Here is a 25255-nt window from a genome sequence, read left to right as displayed (position 1 = left end):
TTTAAACCAGTAAGTTTTGCTTTTGCAACAAATAAACCCAAAACTGAAAACCCAAAAATTATCCATTCAACAGGTGGATATCTTTTTTATCCAGTGGTAAAAAGCTTCAATTGGTAAAGTTCCTGACCCATGGCATTGCATGCATGCATATCCAGCTACAGCAATTGCCGTTGGTGTCACTGTTACATTCAAGCCATGAATTCATCATCTACGTATAATCCTGCTGTTTGGTTATATCGGGGGTTGTCTTATCACGTTTTTTAAACTGCCACTATTTGGTGTCTAACATACATGTGTATGATTATTTAGACACTTAAGATCGTTTATAAGCATTTGGTCATAAACACAGCATACATGTATGCCATATCCATATTCCAGGAAAGGACCAATTCTTAGGACGGGAGAGATTCTGACAGTGTTAGGAACATAATCAATTCTACAGCCTATCACACTGCTGGAAAGGCGTTTACAAATGACTTGCGACCCACACCTTTTTTGGAGGGGTGGTAGTGGAGTGTGTGCAAGTAAAATTGAACATTCAGAATCCAAGACAGGCTACATGAAAAGGTGTTTTAACTTAACATTAAGACTACTGGATTAATTTTTGACAAAAACCATGTTGGAAGGGTACAAGTTCATAATTTTTATTCACATATATTCACTTAAATGTTTTAGAAATACATAAAATAAAGTTCATATTTGAATCGGTAAGTATTATCTTTGTTGATTTTTCTATTTTTATGATATTTTAGATCAGTTAATGTTGATTATTCATATCCCAATATTTGGTGATTTATTTTGTTGGTAAAACGATCAAATTTATTATCAAATTAGCTGTCACAATCACCTATTGATACCTGAAAATGACCGCGACGTGCCGCCACTGTTGTCAAGCGAAAATACTTGCAGAAAACCACTTTTTCAACTCAAAATTCCAAGGTATTTTCAATTGAAAAAGTAAAATCTAAACACACAGGAAACTGAGTTGTCTTCTATTTCCTGTTAATAAAGAGTTTCCGGTGAGTGTCGTGTAAAAAACAGCAGGAAATATTAATTGGTGAATACACTGTATACAGTGTACAGTATGTCAACTAGCTTGACAGCCGGCGAGATATCTCACCTGCAGTAGTCAGAAGGTTAATCATAGGTAATTCAAAATATTTATTTATTTGTTTATGTCAGTACAAGTACTTTAACTTTTATGTCAATGGCTGTCACATAAATGTTATCCCGACATCTATAGTAACTGAATATAAATGCTTTGCAAAAGCCTCCTCCAATTCAATCTTCTCCTCTCCAGCATATCTTTCAAGTAATCAAACGGTTAACTGAGAATATAACAGTATACTCGCAAACTGTAAACCGGAATTCTCTCAAAACCGGACCCTCTGTAAACCGGAATTCTCTCAAAACCAGACGCTCTGTAAACCGGAATTCTCTCAAAACCGGACCCTCTGTAAACCAGAATTCTCTCAAAATCGGACCATCTGTAAATCGGAATTCTCTCAAAACCGGACCCTCTGTAAACCGGAATTCTCTCAAAACCGGACCATCTGTAAACCGGAATTCTCTCAAAACTGGACATTTTACAGTCTCTTTTTAAAAACCAGTACAGAACGTAACCTCCCTAAACTGGATCCCTCTTAAAACCAGACAAATGTCTTGGTCCCAAGGGTGTCCAGTGTAGAGGGGTTTCACTGTATATCCAATTTCTTAAATAGGTTTTATCTTCAAAATTAATTTTCCTGCACACGTACCAAAATAGGGCAAAAATTCATGATCCATATGTAAATTAAAATATTTGCTTAATAAGAAACATCCAAGGTAGATAACTCACCAACAACTGTGACGTGCCCAAGTCATCAATAACGAGACTCTGTGTCCGTGAGACGTGCACACCCAGCTGACGATGTATACCGCAACACTCCAGACATATCAACACTCCTAGGTTGGTCGATAGCCACTCAGGATCTGACATTTAAATACATAGCATTTATTAAAGCAGTAATGACATTTAAATATGTAGGATTTATTAAAGCAGTAATGACATTTAAATATGTAGCATTCATTAAAGTAGTAATGACATTTAAATACATAGCATTTATTAAAGCAGTAATGACATTTAAATACGTAGCATTTATTAAAGCAGTAATGACATTTAAATACGTAGCATTTATTAAAGCAGTAATGACATTTAAATACGTAGCATTTATTAAAGCAGTAATGACATTTAAATACATAGCATTTATTAAAGCAGTAATGACATTTAAATACATAGCATTTATTAAAGCAGTAATGACATTTAAATATGTAGCATTTATTAAAGTAGTAATGACATTTAAATACGTAGCATTTATTAAAGCAGTAATGACATTTAAATACGTAGCATTTATTAAAGCAGTAATGACATTTAAATACGTAGCATTCATTAAAGTAGTAATGACATTTAAATATGTAGCATTCATTAAAGTAGTAATGACATTTAAATACATAGCATTTATTAAAGCAGTCATGACATTTAAATATGTAGCATTCATTAAAGTAGTAGTGACATTTAAATAATTTAAATACATGTGATTTATTAATTGTTTCAAATCAGTGACATTTAAATACAATGTTATGTAATTTATTAAAATAGTAGCTAATGACATTTAAATAATTCATTATTAAAGTAGTAATCACTTTTAAAAACATTTGATTTATTAATATATAAGCAGTTAATTCCTTTTTTAAAGGTTGGCTGCTACATCTACCTCTTATCCAAGTCACACAAGGAAATGCACTGTTACTAACAGATTATGAATACTAAAGGCACATGTATATTACGTTTTATTATCCACATTCAGGGAAATCATATGTGTCATAATGATTTCACGTGCACAACAAATGATGTCATTTTGGGAAACGACGTCATAACTTAATGTGGCTTCTCCAGTCTTAGCTTGGGGTAATCGCTTACCAAAATGACGTCATTTCGTCGTCTCTTAAGTACGTTCAAAACATTTTGACATGGACCTTATTATTCCTTAAAAAAATGTTATGCATAATGTGGATAATGTGGATAAGAAATGATTACTCGCATTTGAAACATACTGATTTTACGAAACTCGTGTCAGGATTTGTATACCCTCGCTTTCGTTGGGGCAATAAAAGAATACTGACACTTGTTTTGTAAAATCAGTACAACACACAAGCTTGAGTAATAATCTCTATATATAATATAACCCCCAAAATGATCACGAAACTGATGTGTTTTTGATTTGCTTTGATAAAGCATACTACAAGATGGCAAGATGACAATTTAAACCATTACAGTCAACAATCAACAAACCATGCTTCATTTTTCAATACTGTAAAAAACCATAAGTTTTATAAAATTTAATACACCACTCACCTGAAGCGTTGCAGTCACAGCATAATCTGTTGCCAGGCAACCGCTTGACCCGGTCGATAATACTGGAGGTCAGCTCCCGCACGCTTTGGTTCAAGGACGGAGAGTTGCTGCTGTCCTGGAAGACTTTGAGTAACACTTCCTCCTTGGCGTTATTTAATACTGATATCCATCTGCAATGAATGAGAGAATGAAAGTACAAATGAATGAATGAAAGAGTGAGTGAGCGAGCGAACGAACGAACGAACGAGCGAACGAACAAAAGAACGAACGAACAAACAAACAAAACAAAACAAACAAACAAATCAACTGACAAACCATACAACGAACAGATGAATGGAATGGATGGATGTGTGGATGGGCAGACAGACGGATGGATGGAAGAACAGATGGACGAATGGGTGGACAGATATAAGGACGAATAGTGGGAGAAATGGATGGATAGTGAGATGGATGGATGGATGGATGGATGGATAGATGGGTGGGTGGACAGATGGAAGGACAGACAGATGGACAAAAGAGCAGACAGATGGAAGGATGGATATATGCATGGATGATGCATGGATGGATGGATGGATGGGCAAACAGACATAATGATGGACAGATGGACAGTGAGAGGGAGAGATGGATGGATGTGTGGGTGGATGGATGGATGGACACATATGGATGGATGGATGGATGAATGGATGGATGGATATATGCATGGATGATTGATGGATGGATGGATGGATGGATGGATGGATGGATGGATGGATGGGTGGATGGATGGATGGATGGGCAAACGGACATAATGATGGTCAGATGGTTGGTGAGAGGGAGAGATGGATGGATGGATGGATGTGTGGATAGACAGATGAACAGACAGACATACGGATGGATGGATGGATGGATATATGAATGGATGGATGGATGGATATATGGATGGATGGATGAATGGATGGATATATGGATGGATGGATGGATGGATATATGCATGAATGATTGATGGATGGATGAATGGATGGAAGAAAGGAAGGATGGATGGATGGGCAAACAGACACAATGATGGACAGATGGATGGTGAGAGGGAGAGATGGATGTGTAGGTGGATGGATGGATGGATGAACAGACAGATGGATGGATGGATGGATGGATGGATGGGTGGATGGATGGATATATGGATGGATGGATGGATGGATGGATGGATGGATGGATATATGGATGGATGGATGGATGGATGGATATATGGATGGATATATGAATGGATGAATGGATGAATGATATGAATTCATGGATGATGGATGGGTGGGCATTAGACAGATTGATGGCTATTTTCATAGATGGGTACTTACACCTCCATATCTTTCATATCATCTGCTTGAAAATGATACGTCCGATTATCTGAAGAAAGAAAATATGTCTTACATAGCTTATTTACAGGTACATTACATTCTTAAATTATTAAAGGCTGAAGAAAACTTTGATCAATTTCTATTTTCAGCTAAGTGCATTCAACCAATTCCACTGCAATGTTTTGGTCCCAGTGTCCTAACAGCCAATCAGATGGGGAGGAGGAGCGGATGCAGTTAACTGAGTTATGCAAGAGGACAAGTTATGGCATAAAAAGTAATGACTGTGTGCAGGGGCATAAGCTGTGAGAGTTTGGTAGGGGTTCATTCAAGCCACCCCTTCTGAGGCTAAAATAATATTTTACAATGCAACACTAGGCTATTCATATAGGTGTTCTAGCTAAATGCAGAAAAAGGGTCAGCTACGTTCATATCTGAACACACATACACAAACCACCACCCCCCGGTTCAGATCACGCTACACTCCTGGAGTGTAGTTACAGAGTAACACTGACTGCCAATCCAGCACTAATGTTAATTAAAATGACTGGCCTCGGTGACATAAAGCTGGTAGGTACTGGGTTCATAGCCCGGTACCGGCTCCCACCCAAAGCAAGTTTTAACGACTCACTGGGTAGGTGTAAAAGAAAGAAAGTTTGTTTTATTTAACGATGCCACTAGAGCACATTGATTTTTTATCTTATCATCGGCTATTGGACGTCAAACATATGGTCATTCTGACACTGGCTTTTTTAGAGGAAACCCGCTGTCGCCACATAGGCTACTCTTTTACGACAGGCAGCAAGGGATCTTTTATTTGCGCTTCCCACAGGCAGGATAGCACAAACTATGGCCTTTGTTGAATCAGTTATGGATCACTGGTCGGTGCAAGTGGTTTTACACCTACCCATTGAGCCTTGCTGAGCACTAACTCAGGGTTTGGAGTCGGTATCTGGATTAAAAATTCCATGCCTCGACTGGGATCCGAACCCAGTACCTACCAGCCTGTAGACCGATGGCCTAACCATGACGCCACTGAGGCCGGTGGGTCGGTGTAAGACCACTACACCTTCTGCTCTCTCATTAATAACCACTAACAACTAATAACTAACTCACTGTCATGGACATACAGCCCAGATAGCTGAGGTGTGTGCCCAGGACAGCATGCTTGAATCTTAATTGGATATAAGCATGAAAATAAGTAAAAAAAAGAAAAGAAAAGAAAAGTTAAAATATACTATATTGGTGTGATTGTACATGACAATGTATATTTGAAAGCAGTAATAAAAAAAATAAAAACTTCCGACAACAAATAACATTTTTAAATGAATTTTCGTGCTTCTCAATTTAAGTTATCTATGAAGTATCGATCCATACAAAAGATGAGATCCACCTGTAAAATTGTGTATTCAAGCAACAGAAACTCAAAGTTATCTAAAATACACAAATGTACGTAAAAGGACTGAAAGCAAACTTACTGGAGGATGAAACAAGATCAAAGCACTTCTTGCCCATATCATCAGGAACCAACTGCAAACAAAAATGTTAAATATCAATTGTTTCTCATTTTTTAGGAATTTATCGATGTATAAAAGTCACAAATGGTATAAAATCGCGTAGCGTAGCTTAGCGAATTTATACTACATTTGTGACTTTTATACATCGATAAATTCCTAAAAAATGAGAAACAATTCTTATAATTACAAACAGTACAAGAAGTGTACCTTAAAACACTCAAAAATAATTTCTTTCGTTCTTACCGTGAGGCATGTTCTCTAAATAAGCGTAGGAAAACATGTATACATACTATTGGATGTTTTGGGGTTTTTTTAACAGAATAAAAACAAATAAAAAATATATTGTAATTTTTTTTTATTTATAACATGAATATCTCATCCAGTTTCCCTTATTTTTTTAATCGAGAAAACAGGTCACTTCCTTGTTCTATTTTTAAAACGATCACCGAACTGGGTCATTGGGCTTCTCGCCCATCCAGCTAAAAATAGTTCCAATCGATCTTGGTCTTCCGTGATGACGTATTTTTATGAGGTTTATGGAAGGATAACGCTTGCTTTTTTAGTGACGTCAGCCAATCAGAATACAGTAAATCGTATAAATTCGGAAAGTTTGTAATTATAACAAATTGTCACTGATAGTACTGATAGTATTTTTACTTCTATGTTTTTTTTATGTCCTTTCTTAATTTAATTAAGGACTTTTTGAGGTATGTGCAAATTTTATTAAGCACCTCTTTATTTAAGTTGGAAGAAAACATTAAAAACAATATATTAACTAGATTACAGAAGAAACTTCCATATAGATTCAGCTAAGTCAGTCCGTCTTGTTTTCATCACAATGCAAATTATACATGTAAATGCACATACAAAGCTGACATCTTTAGTAGATTTTATTATATAATTATTCAGAAATGACGTTAAAATATCGTGGAGTGGTACTGTACTTTGAATATCAGCGCTCAATATAAGCACTTGTCCGGTTGTCCTGTATAAATCTGCTCAAACAAATAAAATGTACCTCAGTCAATGGTTGTCCAGTGAGCAAGTGAAAATGTTCAATGCAGTTTTATTTTGAGCAATCAAAAACATCATCCTTGCACTTGAATAAAAGAAACTATTTATTTGGACAAGTGAAAATAGTAGATTTCTAGATGTATTTTTGTTCAGTGGACTAGTGAACAATTCTGCTTATTTCTATCTAATTAGCTAACTGTTTACCTTAACTTGACACGTCAGTAGATTCAGCTTCACTGGGTCTTTCGTTTCCTGTAATAGAGGACAATGAAGAATATATAGAGGATAATAAACGAGTTACCAGTTATTATCAAATTTATATCCCGAGTGAAATAATGTTCACTTATCACGAGCTTTAGGGAGTGACAAGTGAAAATTATTTCATAAGGGACATAAATTTGATAATAACTGGTACCAAGTTTGTTATGCTATTATAATTTATTACCCCAGCTATTTAGAGTGGGTTTTTTTTAAAAGCCTTTATATTTCATATAGGCTACATCGGCTACACGTCCAAGTATATAGAAATGACTTAAACTACTTTACTGTTCTGGGTATTGCCTTAACTTTGTATTTTATTCACGGTTCAAAGATAATTTTCCAAACCCAAAGTTCTATATATTCTGTAAAAATAAAAAAACTATAATGAATTGCATTAAACTACCATTTTATTACAAGTTTAACACTGAAACCAGAAAGACGTAAATGCAAACGCTTTAAACTATGTGACGTCATGGGGTGTGCTTTACCAAATCGTGATGATGTCATATTTAGTACCGACAAGGTGATTGGTTTTTTGCTGTCATGCCGACCACGCATCAAGAGAGCGCTTTACCAATGGGCTACGTCTCGCCCCACCAGCTATTTGGTAATTCTGAGGACTGAGTGGAAACCCACTACATTTTTCCATTAGACGCAAGAGATCTTTCATATACTTTTCCCCACAGACAGGACAGCACATACCATGTCTTTGATACACATGTATACCAGTCACAGGGCACTGGTTGGGACAGGAAAAAACCCACCCAGTCACAGAATGGGTCTACCGAAAATATTTTCCTTACATCATGGTGGCTGATATAGAGTAAACTGTCTTTTATTATGCAGCGTCGACGTTGCCAGTTGCGCCGTAGTTTACTCTCGCTTTTCTTCAACAGGTAGCCGACCTTCTCGCTGCCGTGAGCCTTATTCCCCTGCAGCTGATGGAGGTTATACCGAGGAACTGAGCTCGAGTTCGTAGTGGGCTGTAGAGAGAAAATTGAAAGAAAATGTTTTATTTTTTTTTATTATTTTTTATTATTATTATTTTTTTTTTTTTATTATTATTTTTTTTTAATACTTATGCTGATCTCTAACCTTTAAGCATTTTGCTGTATTAGCAAATGGTTGTAGAAGAAACAACAGATAATAGGAATATTTAATTTTTAAAACAAACAAAAAATAAATTAAAAAATTATAATAACAGGTACTCTGTATTAAATTCTGAGATAAAGTAGAAAATTTAACATTGATATTCAAACTAATGGTGAATATGTAGTTGGTCTTAGTAAATGAAACTTTAAAGTAAATTTGCTAAGATATCTTAATTTCTGCTTAAACCAATATAATTATATGTGTACATGTACATTGTATGTTACATCTCATGCACTTTCTAAAAAATTTCATTCATCACTTTACAACTTGGATAAACATGATATTATATTACTATAATTATAATATTATAATATATTTAATATAATTATAATATATAAAAAGATGTATCACTTTAAAACTTGAATAGATTAATACCATATTACTAGAATAATATTATAATATTAATACTGCAACTTGAAAACTGGTTTGAAAACATGTATTAAATATTGAAAATGATACTTTTAAAAAAAAAAAAAAAAAAAAAAAAAAAAAAACTACAATAAACAATTTCGGAATCAGACATAAAAAAACCAAAGCTTTAATTCTTTAAAATGGCATGGCTGGATGTAATTACTCGTATTTTTCATGTAAGCTCTACATGTCTATTATTTAATAAACACATCTAATATCAACTTACTAGTCTAGGAATATCAGAGTCAGTAATTCGAGTGAAGAAACAATGCATTTAAGTAACTCGGTAAGTAGAGGCATGTTTTAAAGTTAATTAAGATGTGTGTAACTCATTCATTTCAACTTATTTTCGTGCTTATATCCAATTAAGGTTCAAGCACGCTGTCCTGGGCACACCTCAGCTATCTGGGCTGTCTGTCCAGGACAGTGGGTTAGAACTTTGTTAGTTGGTTAGTGAGAGAGAAGAGGGTGCAGTGGCCTTACACCTATCCATTGAGCCCTTAAGAACTCGCTCTGGGTTGGAGCCGGTATCGGACTGCGAACCCTGTATACCTACCAGCCTGTAGTCCGATGGCTTAACCACTGCGCCATCGAGGCCGGTTTGTGTGTAACTAACACAGTACTTGTCATGTTTTAGTGACAATTATGAAGCTTGTGTTGTTTTGTTGCTGGCATCAACATTTGCAGTGAATATTAGAGGTGTAAAGACCCGAGTGTCCATGCCTTTAAATCATTCAGAATAGGGATTCTGTCTGAGCCTCCATTCTATTTAGACCCTTCGAAGTCATTATATTTATGTATATGTCCATTTTCATTCCTTTTCTTTTTATTTCTTTTCTTTCTTTCTTTCTTTCTTTCTTTCTGTCTTTCTTTCTTTCTGTCTTTCTGTCTTTCTTTCTTTCTGTCTTTCTGTCTTTATTTTTTTTTATTCTTTTTTTTTTGTGTGGAAGTTTCAAAGATCGCTACAAAATTTTAAAACATTAAATAATAACTGCTAATGAATTTTCAGTTGACTAGAAATGTTGCTAATCACAATTTTGAAAACTAAAAATTCCCTGGTTAGAGGTACATGTACATATGCATGTGCATGTAAGAATAAAACGAAGTTATATCATCAGTGTTACATGTATCATCATAACCATGATATTGCTATCATAAATCTTTATATTAGCTGATACAAGAATAAAAATGTCACATGAATGATATCATCATCATCATCGTCATCATCATCATTATAACTACAATGTACCAAATTGCCATCATCACCTCTATATAGATATTATATCAAGCCATCATAAAGAAACAGGCTAATTAACTTGTTAATAATTTAGTTAAAAATACAAGCTATAAATATTTAATGCAGATTGTAGTAGGGCTTGAACGTAAGAATTTGTCTTCCACATCAATTTTTAAAAGAATTGTCATGGGTTTAACAGCCCACTTATGGCAATTTTGAGCCTGCCTGTGGCAATTTTTTTTAAACATAACAACTGCAGCAAATAAACATGACTGAAAGGTTATTCTGCTTTATGTACACACATTTCAAACGTGCAAATGTTAAATATTGGCAGATAATATACCGTACACCAGGTGTATACATTTTTCCATTATTGTAGAGCTTTACCAATGGCAATTTATATCTCAAAGACGGCAATTGCAGACAGTGTCGTCCTTAAGTTCGAGCCCTGCTGTAGCACTTTAACACACATTAATATCTTTGTTCAGCAGTCAGATTGTTTATTTTAAAGATTTTTAGTTGCTTAGTCTGGAAACATTCCATTTTCTTTTAACAACACCATCACGTGACCGTGATGATCTTAGAATATAATTTAACGAGGTACCTATTGAAGCTGGTCACACTGTATGTGTGTATGTATACAAGTATATAATATACTGAGAGTTAAAAATTAACCTTTACTTACTGTTATTTCCAATATATTATTTATTACTGTCAGTGTTGGGAACCATTCAACAATTATGTGAAGCTCATACATGGAATGGTGGGAGTGGGGGGATCTAGAGTATATGAAATGCATTATCAGGGTTTCTGCCAGAGGGTAAAACAGGTATGGTGCCATACCCAAAAACTTTTTGTAGATTTTATTTGTTTAAGTTAACTTTTTGACAAAACTAATTATTATTATCATTACTGGATGATTTTCTTAACCCTAACCTAAAACTTAACTCATTTTCTTTCTGGGGGAATTTATGTTATATTTAAAAAGAGGTTGAAATCGAATAAAAAGTTGAAAAATCACACCTCAGCATTATATTTCACAAAAGATATATGTGACAAAGTGTTAAAAGGTGTGTGTGTGTGTGTGTGGGGGGGGGGGGGTGTTAAAACGAAACCCATCATAATATGCATTACATAATTGCTGATCAGCTCCCCAACATAAAAATATGCTACATGTATATGTATATATGTATACAAACAGAAATTATGCAAAAAGACAATAGAGAAACTGTATCAAGCATCGTAAGATTTCAAATCAAGCACTTAAAGAAAAAGAAAACCAAAGCTATATACTCAACAAAATTAACTAAGGGCCAGTAGACTTTTTGTTAATTCTGTTTAGTCTTATCATATTATCAGTTATCATATCATTTATTATATTATTTTTGCAATTTTTGATCAGAAATGACTTCTAAACAGTGTTTTAGTCAAATGTGACCCCTGATTTTCATGCATTTATAAAAACTATCAAAATGCACATTCAGTTAGGATTTGATTGAACCACCTCAGTGGATTCATTCAACTGATTGGGTTTTTTCTCTCATTCCAACCAGTGCACTACAATTGGTCAAAGGCCGTGGTATGTGTTTTCCTGTCTGTGGGAAAATGTATATAAAAGCAATCTAATTAAAATTAGCTCTACTGGTCTCGCAAGTAGATCTAACAGCATTGCGTGGACTCCCATGTCCAGGTGACATTTCATCTATAAATAACAATTTAAATATCGACCAATTACACTTCGCCTTTTATAACGTTATTCGGGGCATACAAATTCTAAAAATATCGGTCAAGACTATTTATGCAATAGGCGAACTTGTTGGTCTATTTCAACATTGAAAAAACAGGGGGGAAAAGTGCAGTAATAAACTCTGGATTGTATACTAGAATAAACAGATTTTATGGCTATACCATCACGTTTAGTTTTTTTCGTCTTGAAACAAATTTTATATTAAATTTTATATTGCAATTAGTTTCCGGCATACTTCGTAAATTCACCCGAATCATTTCATATACCCTCGGCATAAACCCAAATGGTTTTTAAAAAAAATTCAAATCACTGACATGATTTTGCAAGTAAGGTTTTGATTGGTAGAATGAAAGGTCAACTGGACATGAGCTCCAACGGGCTGCTCTTAGATCCATATGTAATAGTGGAGCTAATTTTAATTAGACTGATATAAAAGATCCCTTGCTGCATTAGAAAAAATGTAGAGGGTTTCCTCTGATGACTACGAGTCAGAATTACCAAATGTTTGACACCCAATAGGTGATGATTAATTAATCAATGTGCTCTAGTGGGGTCATTAAACAAAACAAACCAAACTTTATTCAGTTAGGATTTGTTACACACTGAATCTTATTGATACTTGTCATTTTGTTCGCTCCAAATTGTTGTTTAAATCATTAATTTTAAGAACATGTCACAACATCAACACCGTATGGTTCCAAAAGAAGCTGTATTTTTGTAACTACATGTACATGTATATATTATCTTCACAAAAAGTAGGGTAACTCTAATAAGAATTTACAATTGCCAAAATTGTAAGGTATATTAGTTGTAGGGAATGGTTATATGATAATAATGAATTAACTGGGCAAACATTACAACCGGTAGTTCAGTATTACAGTAGGTTTTATGACCGCCAAAGATCTTGAAGGACGATTGGGGTCAGAAGTCAAATTTGAAAGTCGACAGGGTTTTTTTTATCAGTAAATGATCAACAGAATGAAAAAGATTGACAGAAATAATGTTCCACAGTGATTAATGGACCTGCCTGGAAATTGTCAAAATCGAGAATGACACCCCACATGTACGGGGCAACTGTGTGATGCATGTGCAAACTATGGAATTTGTTTCGGTGTGTTGATAAACAGACCTGAACGTGGTCAAAACATATGTTCGGTCTAATAGTTGATATTAACATTAATATTTCAGGTTCCCATACTTTTTTTTAAGAGTATATATTCAAAGAAAAATGCACAAAAAAATAGTAAACTTTGTTTTATTTAATGACGCCACTGGAGCACATTGATTTTTTATCTTATTATTGGCTATTGGACGTCAAACATATAGTCATTCTGACACTGGGTTTTTTAGAGGAAACCCGCTGTCACCACATAGGCTACTCTTGTACAACAGGCAGCAAGGGATTTTTTATCTGCACTTCCAACAGGCAGGATAGCACAAACCATGGCCTTTGTTGAACCAGTTATGGATCACTGGTCGGTGCAAGTGGTTTACACCTACCCATTGAGCCTTGCGGAGCACTCACTCAGGGTTTGGAGTCGGTATCTGGATTAAAAATCCCATGCCTCGACTGGGATCTGAACCCAGTACCTACCAGCCTGTACACCAATGGCCTAACCACGACGCCACCGAGGTCGGTAAAAAAATGCACAAATACACCTTACAGTTCGAAAAGAAGCTGTATTTTTGTAACTACATGTATATTAAAAAAAAAATGCCCAATATATCTACTGGCTGTTAATTTATTTTGAAAATACAACATAACTACCTGTGGCATGTCCTGCAAGAATGATGCATTTTATCATTTCACTTGCACAGACTGTTTAACAAGTAATTCCATAAACATTCTTACTGACCACTCTATCCAATACACATAATAGACTTCACATTCTAATATTAATCATGATCCAGTTTAATGATTTAAAAAACGAAGTTTATCAACAATTTATTTCCCCTGATTTACCGTTTCAAAAGAAGCTGTATTTTTGTAACCATATTAAAAAGAAAAATTACCAAAATATCTACTGGCTGTTAACTAATTTTGTAAATATAACATAACTACCTGTGGAATGTCCTGCAAGAATGATGCATTTTATCATTTCACTTGCACAGACTGTGTTTAACAACCAAGTTCATAAACATTCTAATTAACCACTCTATCCAATACACATACATGTAATAGACTTCACATTCTAATATAAATCATGACCCAGTTTAATGATTAAAAAGACAGTTTACCAACAATTTATTTCTCTGATTTTTTTCCCCCATGCAATACAGAACTTATCACATCTTTTCTGCAAGAATATGACTTTAATACATATGCATCTTGAAGTTGTGAAAAGTAAAAAATCATTTAATTTTAATCTGTACACTTATATGTACAAGTGTAATACATATCTTCTAAAGAAATATAAACATGTGTATTTGAAGTACATACCGATATATCGGGCAGGTGTGTTTTATGATTACATTATTATTTACCATGCTGTCATAACAATGCCCAGTCAATAATGTCATGAAAACTAACGTGTGATATTAGTAATGACTTTGACTGTTACATAACAAGTTGTGACGAAAGTGTGGTGGTCACAACATGTTGTTTTCTACTACAAACAGTTACCAAAAGTCATTACTAACATCTTATCATACGAATCACAATCCCCATCCCCCAATAGTTATACAATGAACTACATGTAAAATATGGTGATAAAAATTGTATGCTGATTCAAAACAGTTCGCAATATCTGATGACTGCAAGTCGTTTTTGTGCTCTGCGTTGATAAAACAATGCTATGTGATTGTGAGGTGAGATTGGGAGTTTATTAAAGCTGTAATTCTGTTTGCATTTTGCTTTATTAAGCAATGCTATAGCCCGGAAGGTGAGATAGGGAGTTTATTACAACTGCAGTTTGTCTTTTGCTTTTAACAATGCTACCTGTACATGTACACATGTATATGATAGTGAGATGAGATTGGGAATTTATTTAAACTGTAATTCTGGGAGTTTATTTAAACTGTAATTCTGGAGATTTTATTTAAACTGTAATTCTGGGAGTTTATTTAAACTGTAATTCTGGGAGTTTATTTGAACTGTAATTCTGGAGAGTTTATTTGAACTGTAATTCTGGAGTTTTTATTTAAACTGTAATTCTGGAGTTTATTTAAACTGTAATTCTGAAGAGTTTATTTAAACTGTAATTCTGAAGAGTTTATTTAAACTGTAATTCTGGGAGTTTATTTAAACTGTAATTCTGGAGAGTTTATTTAAACTGTAATTTTGGAGATTTTATTTAAACTGTAATTCTGGGAGTTTATTTTGCTTTACTAAACAGTGCTACATGGACATGATAGAAAGGTGAGACTGAGAGTCATTCAAAACAGTCTTCATTAGAGTAAGTAAGGAGTCGATTGGAATTTCATCACCTATCATCGTTTATAATTGGAACATAAGAAAGACTTAAACTGAAAGGCCATGCACCTATTGTCATGTTCACCCTACAAATAGTTAATATTACTTTTAAAAAACTATTTAATAATACTAACTTTTTTTCTTTATGTACACATAAAAAACAAAACAAAAACCCATTATATTTACATAAATTTCATCACCTAAACTAGAGGAACAATCATTAGTTAATATTTTCCCACACAACTGATTATGGCCTTTTATAATCGATGGGCGCAGGACGTATCCCAGTGCGCAGTCGGTCTGGGATCGATCCCCGTCAGTGGGCTATTTCTCTTTCCAGCCAGTGCACCACGACTGGCATATCAAAGGCCGTAGTATGTACTACCCTGTCTGTGGGATGGTGCATATAAAAGATCCCTTGCTGCTAATCGAAAAAGAGTAGCCCATGAAGTGGCGACAGCGGGTTTCCTCTCTCAATATCTGTGTGGTCCATAACCATATGTCTGACGCCATGTAACCGTAAATGAAATGTGTTGAGTGCGTTGTTAAATAAAACATTTCCTTCCTTCCTTTATAATCAATCATTACATCAGTAGAGCCAAACTGATCAATTTTAAATTTTTCTTGACGAATGGGTCACTAGTTTTTGTGCTTGTGTCTGCTTTAACAAACAATGCTATATGACTGGGAGGTGACACTGGGAGTTTATTCAAACTGCTGCGTGTGTGTGTTTCATTTGTTGCTATAGCATGGGCAGGTGACATTGCAGCTTTTAGATTGGTCTCATCTGTGAATTACACAACGAACAAACAACGAGGATGACAAATGTCCAAGAGAACAAGACAAGGGTATGACATGGACTCAAGCACGCTAAATACGACGAGTCATGCAACAAAAACGGAATGTATGTACCCAGCCTCCTGACAACCGATGGTGAGCATGCTTTGAAAACCGGGGGATAAAGAAAACAGAAGGATTTAGTTAAATAAATGAAACAGCTGATCAATATATATATATATAAGTTTGTTAACATGAAAACTGACATAAACATACACACACAAGTACACATGTGTGAACACTTGTACACAAAAGATCTCATGAATGGTAAAATCTTAAGAAATATACTGCATTAAAAATTAACAAATTGGATATGATAATAATAATAATTACTGAGAAGTTATTAAATTCATAAAAAATATCAAGAAATGTATTACATTTATTTGAAATTTTTTTTTTTTTTTTTTAATAATATTTATAAAATAAATTAAATAAAATAAATTCTGTAATTAACATTAAAATTATAATACTATACTATCAAAATTAAAGAGATTGCTGTGTGTTTGTTTTCACTGTAACATGTTTGTGAGCCCCTTTAACAACTAAAATTAATTAATAAGTATATTTTCATGTTTAAAATATCACTGTATGTATCTTCAATGAGTTTCTAGTCATCCAAATATTCGTAGTAACTCAAACTGGATTTTATCTCTTAATAATTTCATACATATGAAAGAATCTATATTAGGAAGTTAAATGAAGTTTGATCATCTACAAACAAACAGAATGATCAGAAACACACTAAATATACAGATATTGATATCCTAAAGATGAAAAAGTACTTAACATATAATTTTAGTTGTTAGAAAGGCTTTTTTTGTCAATCCGAAATATCTTCACAATGACAGCCAACTCACGACAGTCTCTTTACTTTGTCTACATCCCACATTTTATAACAGTGTCTGAAATCACATTTCTTAACATATACAGTTGAATACCGTTGGCTCGAGAAAGTGTTCGACTCATCGGGTAGTTCGACCTAACCATTCGGTCAACATCGTGTAAATAACTCTGTACTTCATTTTAGGTGCGAACGTCGCGGTGTATTTGACCCTTCCGAATTCCACCCAACCATTCGGTCAACATTGTGTAAATAACTCTGTACTTCATTTTACGTGCGAACGTTGCTGTGTATTCGACCCTTCCGAGTTCGACCCAACCATTCGGTCAACATCGTGTATGTGAATCTCGGGGCTTCATTTTAGGTTCAAGCGTTGCGGTGTATTCGCCCCTTCCAAGTTCGACCCAACGAGATTCTACTGTATGTAGTAATATTCTGGGCTCATATTTTCAAAGCCATCTTAGCATTACGAAATCGTAAAACCATCGTAAGCTATTACGTATGTCACTGTGGCGTGTGCTGTAGTGATGTTATAGCCTACGATGATATTACGTATGTCACTGTGGCGTGTGCTGTAGTGATGTTACAGCCTACGATGATTGTACGTATGTCACTGTGGCGTGTGCTGTAGTGATGTTACAGCCTACGATGATTTTACGTATGTCACTGTGGCGTGTGCTGTAGTGATGTTATAGCCTACGATGATTTTACGTATGTCACTGTGGCGTGTGCTGTAGTGATGTTATAGCCTACGATGATTGTACGTATGTCACTGTGGCGTGTGCTGTAGTGATGTTATAGCCTACGATGATTGTACGTATGTCACTGTGGCGTGTGCTGTAGTGATGTTATAGCCTACGATGATTGTACGTATGTCACTGTGGCGTGTGCTGTAGTGATGTTATAGCCTACGATGATATTACGTATGTCACTGTGGCGTGTGCTGTAGTGATGTTATAGCCTACGATGATTGTACGTATGTCACTGTGGCGTGTGCTGTAGTGATGTTATAGCCTACGATGATATTACGTATGTCACTGTGGCGTGTGCTGTAGTGATGTTATAGCCTACGATGATTGTACGTATGTCACTGTGGCGTGTGCTGTAGTGATGTTATAGCCTACGATGATTGTACGTATGTCACTGTGGCGTGTGCTGTAGTGATGTTATAGCCTACGATGATTTTACGATTTTGTAGCGCTAAGATAACTTCCAAAATCCTTTGGCTGAGTATTTCTCTTGCTGTTTTAAATATAATAGGATGTCTAAATTTATAACTTTTAAAATAAAATATGTTTCACCTCTTTGTACTGGGTTACACAGCCCTTGAGTGTCTCCCTCAACTCTAGCAGCTGTTTTTTGTCGTTCTCCTGTCTCTGTTTAATCTGGTGCAGCTGTTTGACAAGCTGTTCTATGAAGCCGTGAAAATGGTTGATTGTCTTCATGCCTTCTTGGAAGAAACTGAAATAACAATTTTAGCGAAACAAAATTAATATTCAACATTGTTGCAAAGTAATACTTGATTTGTTCCTCTTCTGTGTTGTAATAATGCAACCTAAGCAAATGTATACCCCACCACTACTAGAAACCTAAAGGATTTGACAAAACAGATTTCTGAATAAACAAATTAATATTTATAACGTTTATTTTGTTTAACAACACCACTAGAGCACATTCATTTATTTATCATCGGCTACTGGATGTCAAACATTTGGTAATTTCGACATAATAGTCTTAGAGAGGAAACCCGCTCCATTTTTCCATTAGTAGCAAGGGATCTTTTATATGCACCATCCCAGACAGGACAGCACATACCATGGTCTTTGATATACCAGTGGAAACCATATGATAAGTTTTGCAAAAAAGAATATGGCAATTTTGCACAAATTCCAGAACTAGTCGGCCATTGCACACAATAGTTAGTGTGATCAATAACAATAAGCTCCAACCTATACTCACTTGTTTTGAGCTTGATAATACTCAACCTACACTCGCTTGTTTTGAGCTTGATAATACTCAACCTATACTCATTGTTTTGAGCTTGATAATACTCAACCTATACTCGCTTGTTTTGAGCTTGATAATACTCAACCTATACTCACTTGTTTTGAGCTTGATACTACTCAACCTATACTCACTTGTTTTGAGCTTGATAATACTCAACAAGACTCTGCAAGAGGTCCACACCTTTCTTTGTTCGAATTTCATTCACCTTTATGAGATACTGGAAAAAAATATATATTGTTTATTTCTTTTTATCAAAGCACACACCAAGTCTTGTAAAAAAAAAAAAAAAAAAAAAAAACTTAAAAATAAATCATTTTAAAGTGTTTCTATTCATATTATATTAAAAAAAGAATGAATGAATGCTTAACGATATTATATTAAAAAAAGAATGAATGAATGCTTAACGATATTATATTAAAAAAAGAATGAATGAATGCTTAACGATATTATATTAAAAAATCTGTGAATTAATCATTACATGTAGCTCTTACATTTTAATACTGTGAACTAAAAACGGTACTTTAATCTGTACTAATTTATTTGTTTGTTTTTAAAGTAATAAAATACCCAAATGTTTGTTTGGTGTCCATCCAAAGAGAATACACGGAGCAGGGATGAGAGTAGGGTTCGGGCCTTGGGTACGAAACTCTTAATTGTATCCAATATATGTTTTACGTGGCTGGGAGGGGACAATGATGAAACATACAAAAGGTGTTCATAGCAGGAAAAAATCCCAGATTTTGTGCATACATACTTTACGGATGGCCCCTTGTTTGTTGATTGATTGATTTATTTATATAGTGAAAAAATACTTTGAGTATGAATTGAAAGAAAAAAGAAAGAAAGAAAAGTTTTATTTAATGACACATTCAACACATTTTGTGTATGGTTACATGGCATCAGACATATGATCAAGGACCACACAGATATTGAGAGAGGAAACCTTTAGTCACCACTTCATGGGCTATTCTTTTCGTTTAGCAGCAAGGGATCTTTTATATGCACCATCCCACAGACAGGGTAGTACATACCATGGCCTTTGATATACCAGTTATGGTGCACTGGCTGGAATGAGAAATAGCCCACCGATCCCACACCGACCGGGCATCGAGCGAGCGCTGAACCACTGGGCTACGTCCCGCCCTTTGAGTATGAAATGAATGCCTTATTAACATATTTCAAAAGATGACAGACATAAGAGTATAATAATGTAGTCCTTAGCTAGAACTGCAAGGACTTGTTACACTTTCTTACTTCACACATCTGGAGCTGAAACATTTTTCTTTCCTTTTCCATTTCATCAGCAATCTGTAAAACAGAAAGAAAAAAAAAAATTATAAAGATACCTGTAAAATACCATATAGTAAGTTCACTTTCACTTTCACTTTCCGCAATTAACTACGGTCGACGACAATCACTTTTCAGACCCTTGTTTTGGCTACGTACACAATAAATAAAACATCCAACCGTAAAAAAAATTATATGATATATTTGACAAAAGGTACGTTTTATTTTTTTCATCTTTTAAAACTTAAAATTAATATTTTGTGTAGAATTATGAAAACTAAAAAAATACAGACCTGTAAACAGCATTGTCTGCTTGTAGACATTTGACAGGGGTCAATGTTTATAGAGCAGTTTTTATTTTAATGTGGCCGAAGCATTGTAATAATATTATAGCTAATTTGAAATTTGAATGACGTCAGTATTTCAATGACATCATTTTACATCTCCTTACAATAACCATAAACTGGGTACATGACATTTCCGTTTTAAGAATGCTGCAAAATTTCCAAGGCAATATTGCTATTGAAATTTTTTTGTTTGAACATTACTAATGCACCCGAGTCTTTGAAGACAATCCTGTGATTAAGAAATTGTACCTTTTATGAAATATGGATTTCAAGTGAAATTACGGTAAGATATGCTATAGTTATTGTGTATGAAGCCAAAACAAGGGTGCGAAAAGTGACTGTCATCGACCTTAATGTACAGGATGAGCACATTCAGGTATAATAAATATTAAAATCGAAGGCTTTAGGATTCTACGATTTTGGCAACAATTCTGTTTGAAAAAACCAAAAACATTTTCTGGCATACCATCGATTTTTAGCATATGGTTACCCATAAGACAGATAATCATCAAGATACTGTCGATATATCACTACACTTCTAACAAAAAAGGAAAAAAGACAAAAACAGAACATTAGACCAAGTTTAACATTATAATGAAAACTGGAGAGAGAAAATAAAATCAATGATGAAAAAAGAAAGTGTCTAGGGGCAATTTTCATCCGTAAGGTTATATATAAAAAGAGGCTCCCATAGCAACATTTTAAGCAATCAGCATGCCCACAAACATGTTCGTCTTTTCCCTTGTTTTTCTGTGCTCTCTTTCCTTCCTCACGTTTTTAGATCCACCTTTTTGTCACTTATTAACCTTTAGACTACTGGATACATTTTTCACAAAAACCACGTCGAGTGGGTACAAGTTTATAATTTTTACTCACATATATTCACTTTAATGTTTTATAAATACATAAAATAAAGTTCATATTTGAAACGGTAAGTATTATTTTCAGGTATTTTTCTAATTTTTATGTTATTTTAGATGAGTTATTGTGGATTGAAATTAGGCAAAAAATAGAAAATATTGTGTTTATTTACGGGCATTTGTGGCCAGCTGTCCAGTATTTATGTCCATTATTCCCAATAACAGTGGCTTTTTGACCAGAATTAAAAAAAAAAAACGAGCTACGATTCATATCCCAATATTTGGTGATTTTCGTTGTTGGTAAAATGATCAAATTTATTATCAAATTAGCTGTCACAATCAGCTATCGATCCCTGGAAATGACCGCGACGTGCCACCATTGTTGTCAAGCAAAAGTACTTGCCAAAAACCTAACTTTCAAGGCATTTTACAGTGAAAAATCTAATTTTAAAGACACAGGAAGCTGAGTTGTCTTTTGTTTCCTGTTAATAAATTGCTTCCGATGAGTGCTGTGTGCAAAACAGCGAGAAATATGAATTGGGGAAAAAGAAAGAAATGTTTTATTTAACGATGCACTCAACACATTATTTTACGGTTATATGGCATCAGACATATGGTTAAGGACCACACAGATTTTTAGAGGAAACCCGCTGTCGCCACTACATGGGCTACTCTTCTGATTAGCAGCAAGGGATCTTTTATTTGCACTTCCCACAGGCAGGATAGCACAAACCATGGCCTTTGTTGAACCAGTTATGGATCACTGATCGGTGCAAGTGGTTTACACCTACCCATTGAGCCTTGCGGATGAATTGGGGAATGCCCTGTATACAGTGTACAGTATGTTGACTGGCGTGATGTCGGGTGAGATATCTCGCCTGCAGTAGTCATAAGGTTAATGATCTAAAGTATGTATTACCTCAGCTCCAGTAACCTCTGTATGTCAACTGGTGTGACGTCAGGTGAGATAACTCGCCTGCAGTCATGAGAAGGTTAACGATTTAAAGTATGTTTTACCTCAGCTCCAGTAACCTCTGTACGAACCATTCCAGCTTCCTTGGCCTGTTGTTTCTTCTCTTTCTCGATCTTAGTTCTGCAATCAAAAAAAAAAAAACTCTATGGGCCGAATTTACGAAGTTTGTGTGGGTTTTTTAAACACAGGTATTAAAGCATTGTAAATATCTGTAGTTACAAACTTTAAGGTACAGTGTATGTGTAAGTACGACAAAAAATGGTTTTGTAAATTTGGCATTATATTTTTAGTATCCATCAAGAGCAAAAACAAGGCAAGTTGTAGATCACTCCTGAAATGGAGCTAGTCGAGAAATTACATGTAATTTCAACCAAAATGTATCAAAAATTTAACTGCAAGGCGCGAGGTGTGTGTGTAGGAGGAGGTGTGGTTGATACTAACGCCTTGTTTTCATACTCCTTCCAACACTTATCAAAGGGCTTCTTCAGGTCTCCTTTGACTCCTTTGAGATCTCCTTTAAGGAAGGAGTCCAGTGGAAACAGTATCATGTTGCTCAGGTTGGACATCTGTAAATGGCAAAACATATTGACGTTGATAAAACAATCACAATCTGTATTAAACCACGTACATGTACATGTGTAAAAAGAAAGAAAGAAATGTTTTATTTAACGACGCACTCAACACATTTTATTTACAGTTACATGTATATGGCATCGGACGTATGATTAAGGACCAGACAGATATTGAGAGGAAAAGAAAAAAACTAGTGACATCTCAATGCCGTGACCCAATGTGTCAATAATTGCATTGGAAAACAAGAATACAGCTCAAGTAATGCATGCACAACTCCCAGCCAGACACAAAAACGTCTTGTACCTCCTGGTGGGCGGGACGTAGCCCAGTGGTAAAGTGTTTGCTTGATGCGCAGTCGGCCTAGGATCGATCCCCGTCGGTGGACCCATTGGGCTATTTCTCGTTCCAGCCAGTGCTCCACAACTGTGTAACAAAGGCGGTGGTATGTACTATCCTGTCTGTGCGAAGGTGCATATAAAAGATCCCTTGCTGCTAATTGAAAAGAGTAGCTCATGAAGTGGCGACAGCGGATTTCTTCTCTCAATCTCTGTTTGGTCCGTAACCAAGTGTCTGACCCCATATAACCGTAAATAAAATGTGTTGAGTGCTTAATTGTTAAATAAAACATTTCCTTCCTTGTACCTCCTGTGTACAAGGGCCAAAACTCTGTCAAAAAAACAAGTAAATTGTCATGAAAAGCAAACTTGATCTGTAACTGTACTTGATAAGACAATACACAAAATTTTAGCTCAATATCTTGAGGCATTCTGACAAAGAAATCTGGAAAACTATATATGTAGGTGAGACAGGCAGGCAGGCAGGCAGGCAGGCAGGAAAACTGTTTGCAACCCATGGAACCCATGGAACTGACAAAAATTGCATTCAATGCTAACAAATCTAAACTGGTTATAACTTATAACATAAGGCATACATCATAAACTTGAAATAGTGAAAACATGCAAATGAACCTTGTTTGGTCAACAGTATTGAACATCATGTTTTGGGGGGTTTTTAGACGAAATGAAAAAGCGCATTTCCACGTCTCCGCGTAGCTCTCACATCCCTGGATATGAAAGTATTAAAATTATTTATCCTGCAACCACTGTTTCTATTGACAGATTATGATGACCGATTAAAGTAAAAGTAAAGTTTGTTTTATTTAACGACGCCACTAGAGCACATTGATTTTTAATCTTATCATCGGCTATTGGACGTCAAACATATGGTCATTCTGACACTGTTTTTAGAGGAAACCCGCTGTCGCCACATAGGCTACTCTTCTTTACGACAGGCAGCAAGGGATCTTTTATTTGCGCTTCCCACAGGCAGGATAGCACAAACCATGGCCTTTGTGGAACCAGTTATGGATCACTGGTCGGTGCAAGTGGTTTTACACCTACCCATTGAGCCTTGCGGAGCACTCACTCAGGATTTGGAGTCAGTATCTGGATTAAAAATTCCATGCCTCGACTGGGATCCAAACCCAGTACCTACCAGCCTGTAGACCGATTGCCTGCCACGACGCCACCGAGGCCGGTGATGACCGATTAAAGCAAAGTCATAAACTTATACTAGCAGATTATAACTTTTGACATCACTCATATGACATCATATGCATAGCTACATCATAAAATTGCTCATTTGACCTCTAGGTCATCATAAAATGTGACTGAAATAACAGAAATAATAGCGTTTTCCCTTAATTTTTATGGTCTGCAGGATAAAAATAATAACTAGTTACTGACGTCGGATATCTGCTTTATCCTGTTCAGGCTGAATGAGAAATTCCACTCGGCATAGCTTCACGGAATTTCCCATTCTTACCTTCACAGGATAACTAGTTGTTCTCTATATAAATACATGCATAATGGAGCAGGTACATGACCTGCCTCAGTGGCGCAGTGGTTAAGCCATCGAACTACAGGCTGGTACGTACAGGGTTCGCGGCCCGGTCCCGGCTCCAAACCCAGAGCGAGTTCTTATGGTCTCAGTGGATAGGTGTAAGCATGGCCACTACACTCTTCTCTCTCACTAACCAACTAACAACTAACCCACTGTCC

General features: G+C 35.4%; 1 protein-coding gene across 1 annotated transcript in view; it reads right to left on the bottom strand.

Moving 5' to 3' along the window:
• LOC121376955 (arf-GAP with SH3 domain, ANK repeat and PH domain-containing protein 2-like) overlaps positions 1–25255 on the bottom strand; it is a 98195-nt gene that overhangs the window by 38394 nt on the left and 34546 nt on the right. The window contains exons 5-16 of the mRNA XM_041504765.1: positions 23064–23188; positions 22667–22742; positions 20410–20463; positions 19287–19372; positions 18450–18609; positions 16379–16412; positions 8315–8496; positions 7455–7502; positions 6198–6249; positions 4723–4771; positions 3395–3564; positions 1838–1971 (exon numbers count right to left, since the gene is read on the bottom strand). Of these exons, the coding sequence (XP_041360699.1) occupies positions 1838–1971; positions 3395–3564; positions 4723–4771; positions 6198–6249; positions 7455–7502; positions 8315–8496; positions 16379–16412; positions 18450–18609; positions 19287–19372; positions 20410–20463; positions 22667–22742; positions 23064–23188 (1170 nt within the window). The remainder of the gene's footprint in view (positions 1–1837; positions 1972–3394; positions 3565–4722; positions 4772–6197; positions 6250–7454; positions 7503–8314; positions 8497–16378; positions 16413–18449; positions 18610–19286; positions 19373–20409; positions 20464–22666; positions 22743–23063; positions 23189–25255) is intronic.

Source organism: Gigantopelta aegis, chromosome 7 (genome assembly GCF_016097555.1).
Source record: "Gigantopelta aegis isolate Gae_Host chromosome 7, Gae_host_genome, whole genome shotgun sequence".
NCBI classification, from domain to species: Eukaryota; Metazoa; Mollusca; class Gastropoda; order Neomphalida; family Peltospiridae; genus Gigantopelta; species Gigantopelta aegis.
Note: the sequence above shows the minus strand (reverse complement) of the source record. Positions and strands in the feature narration are given on the sequence as shown.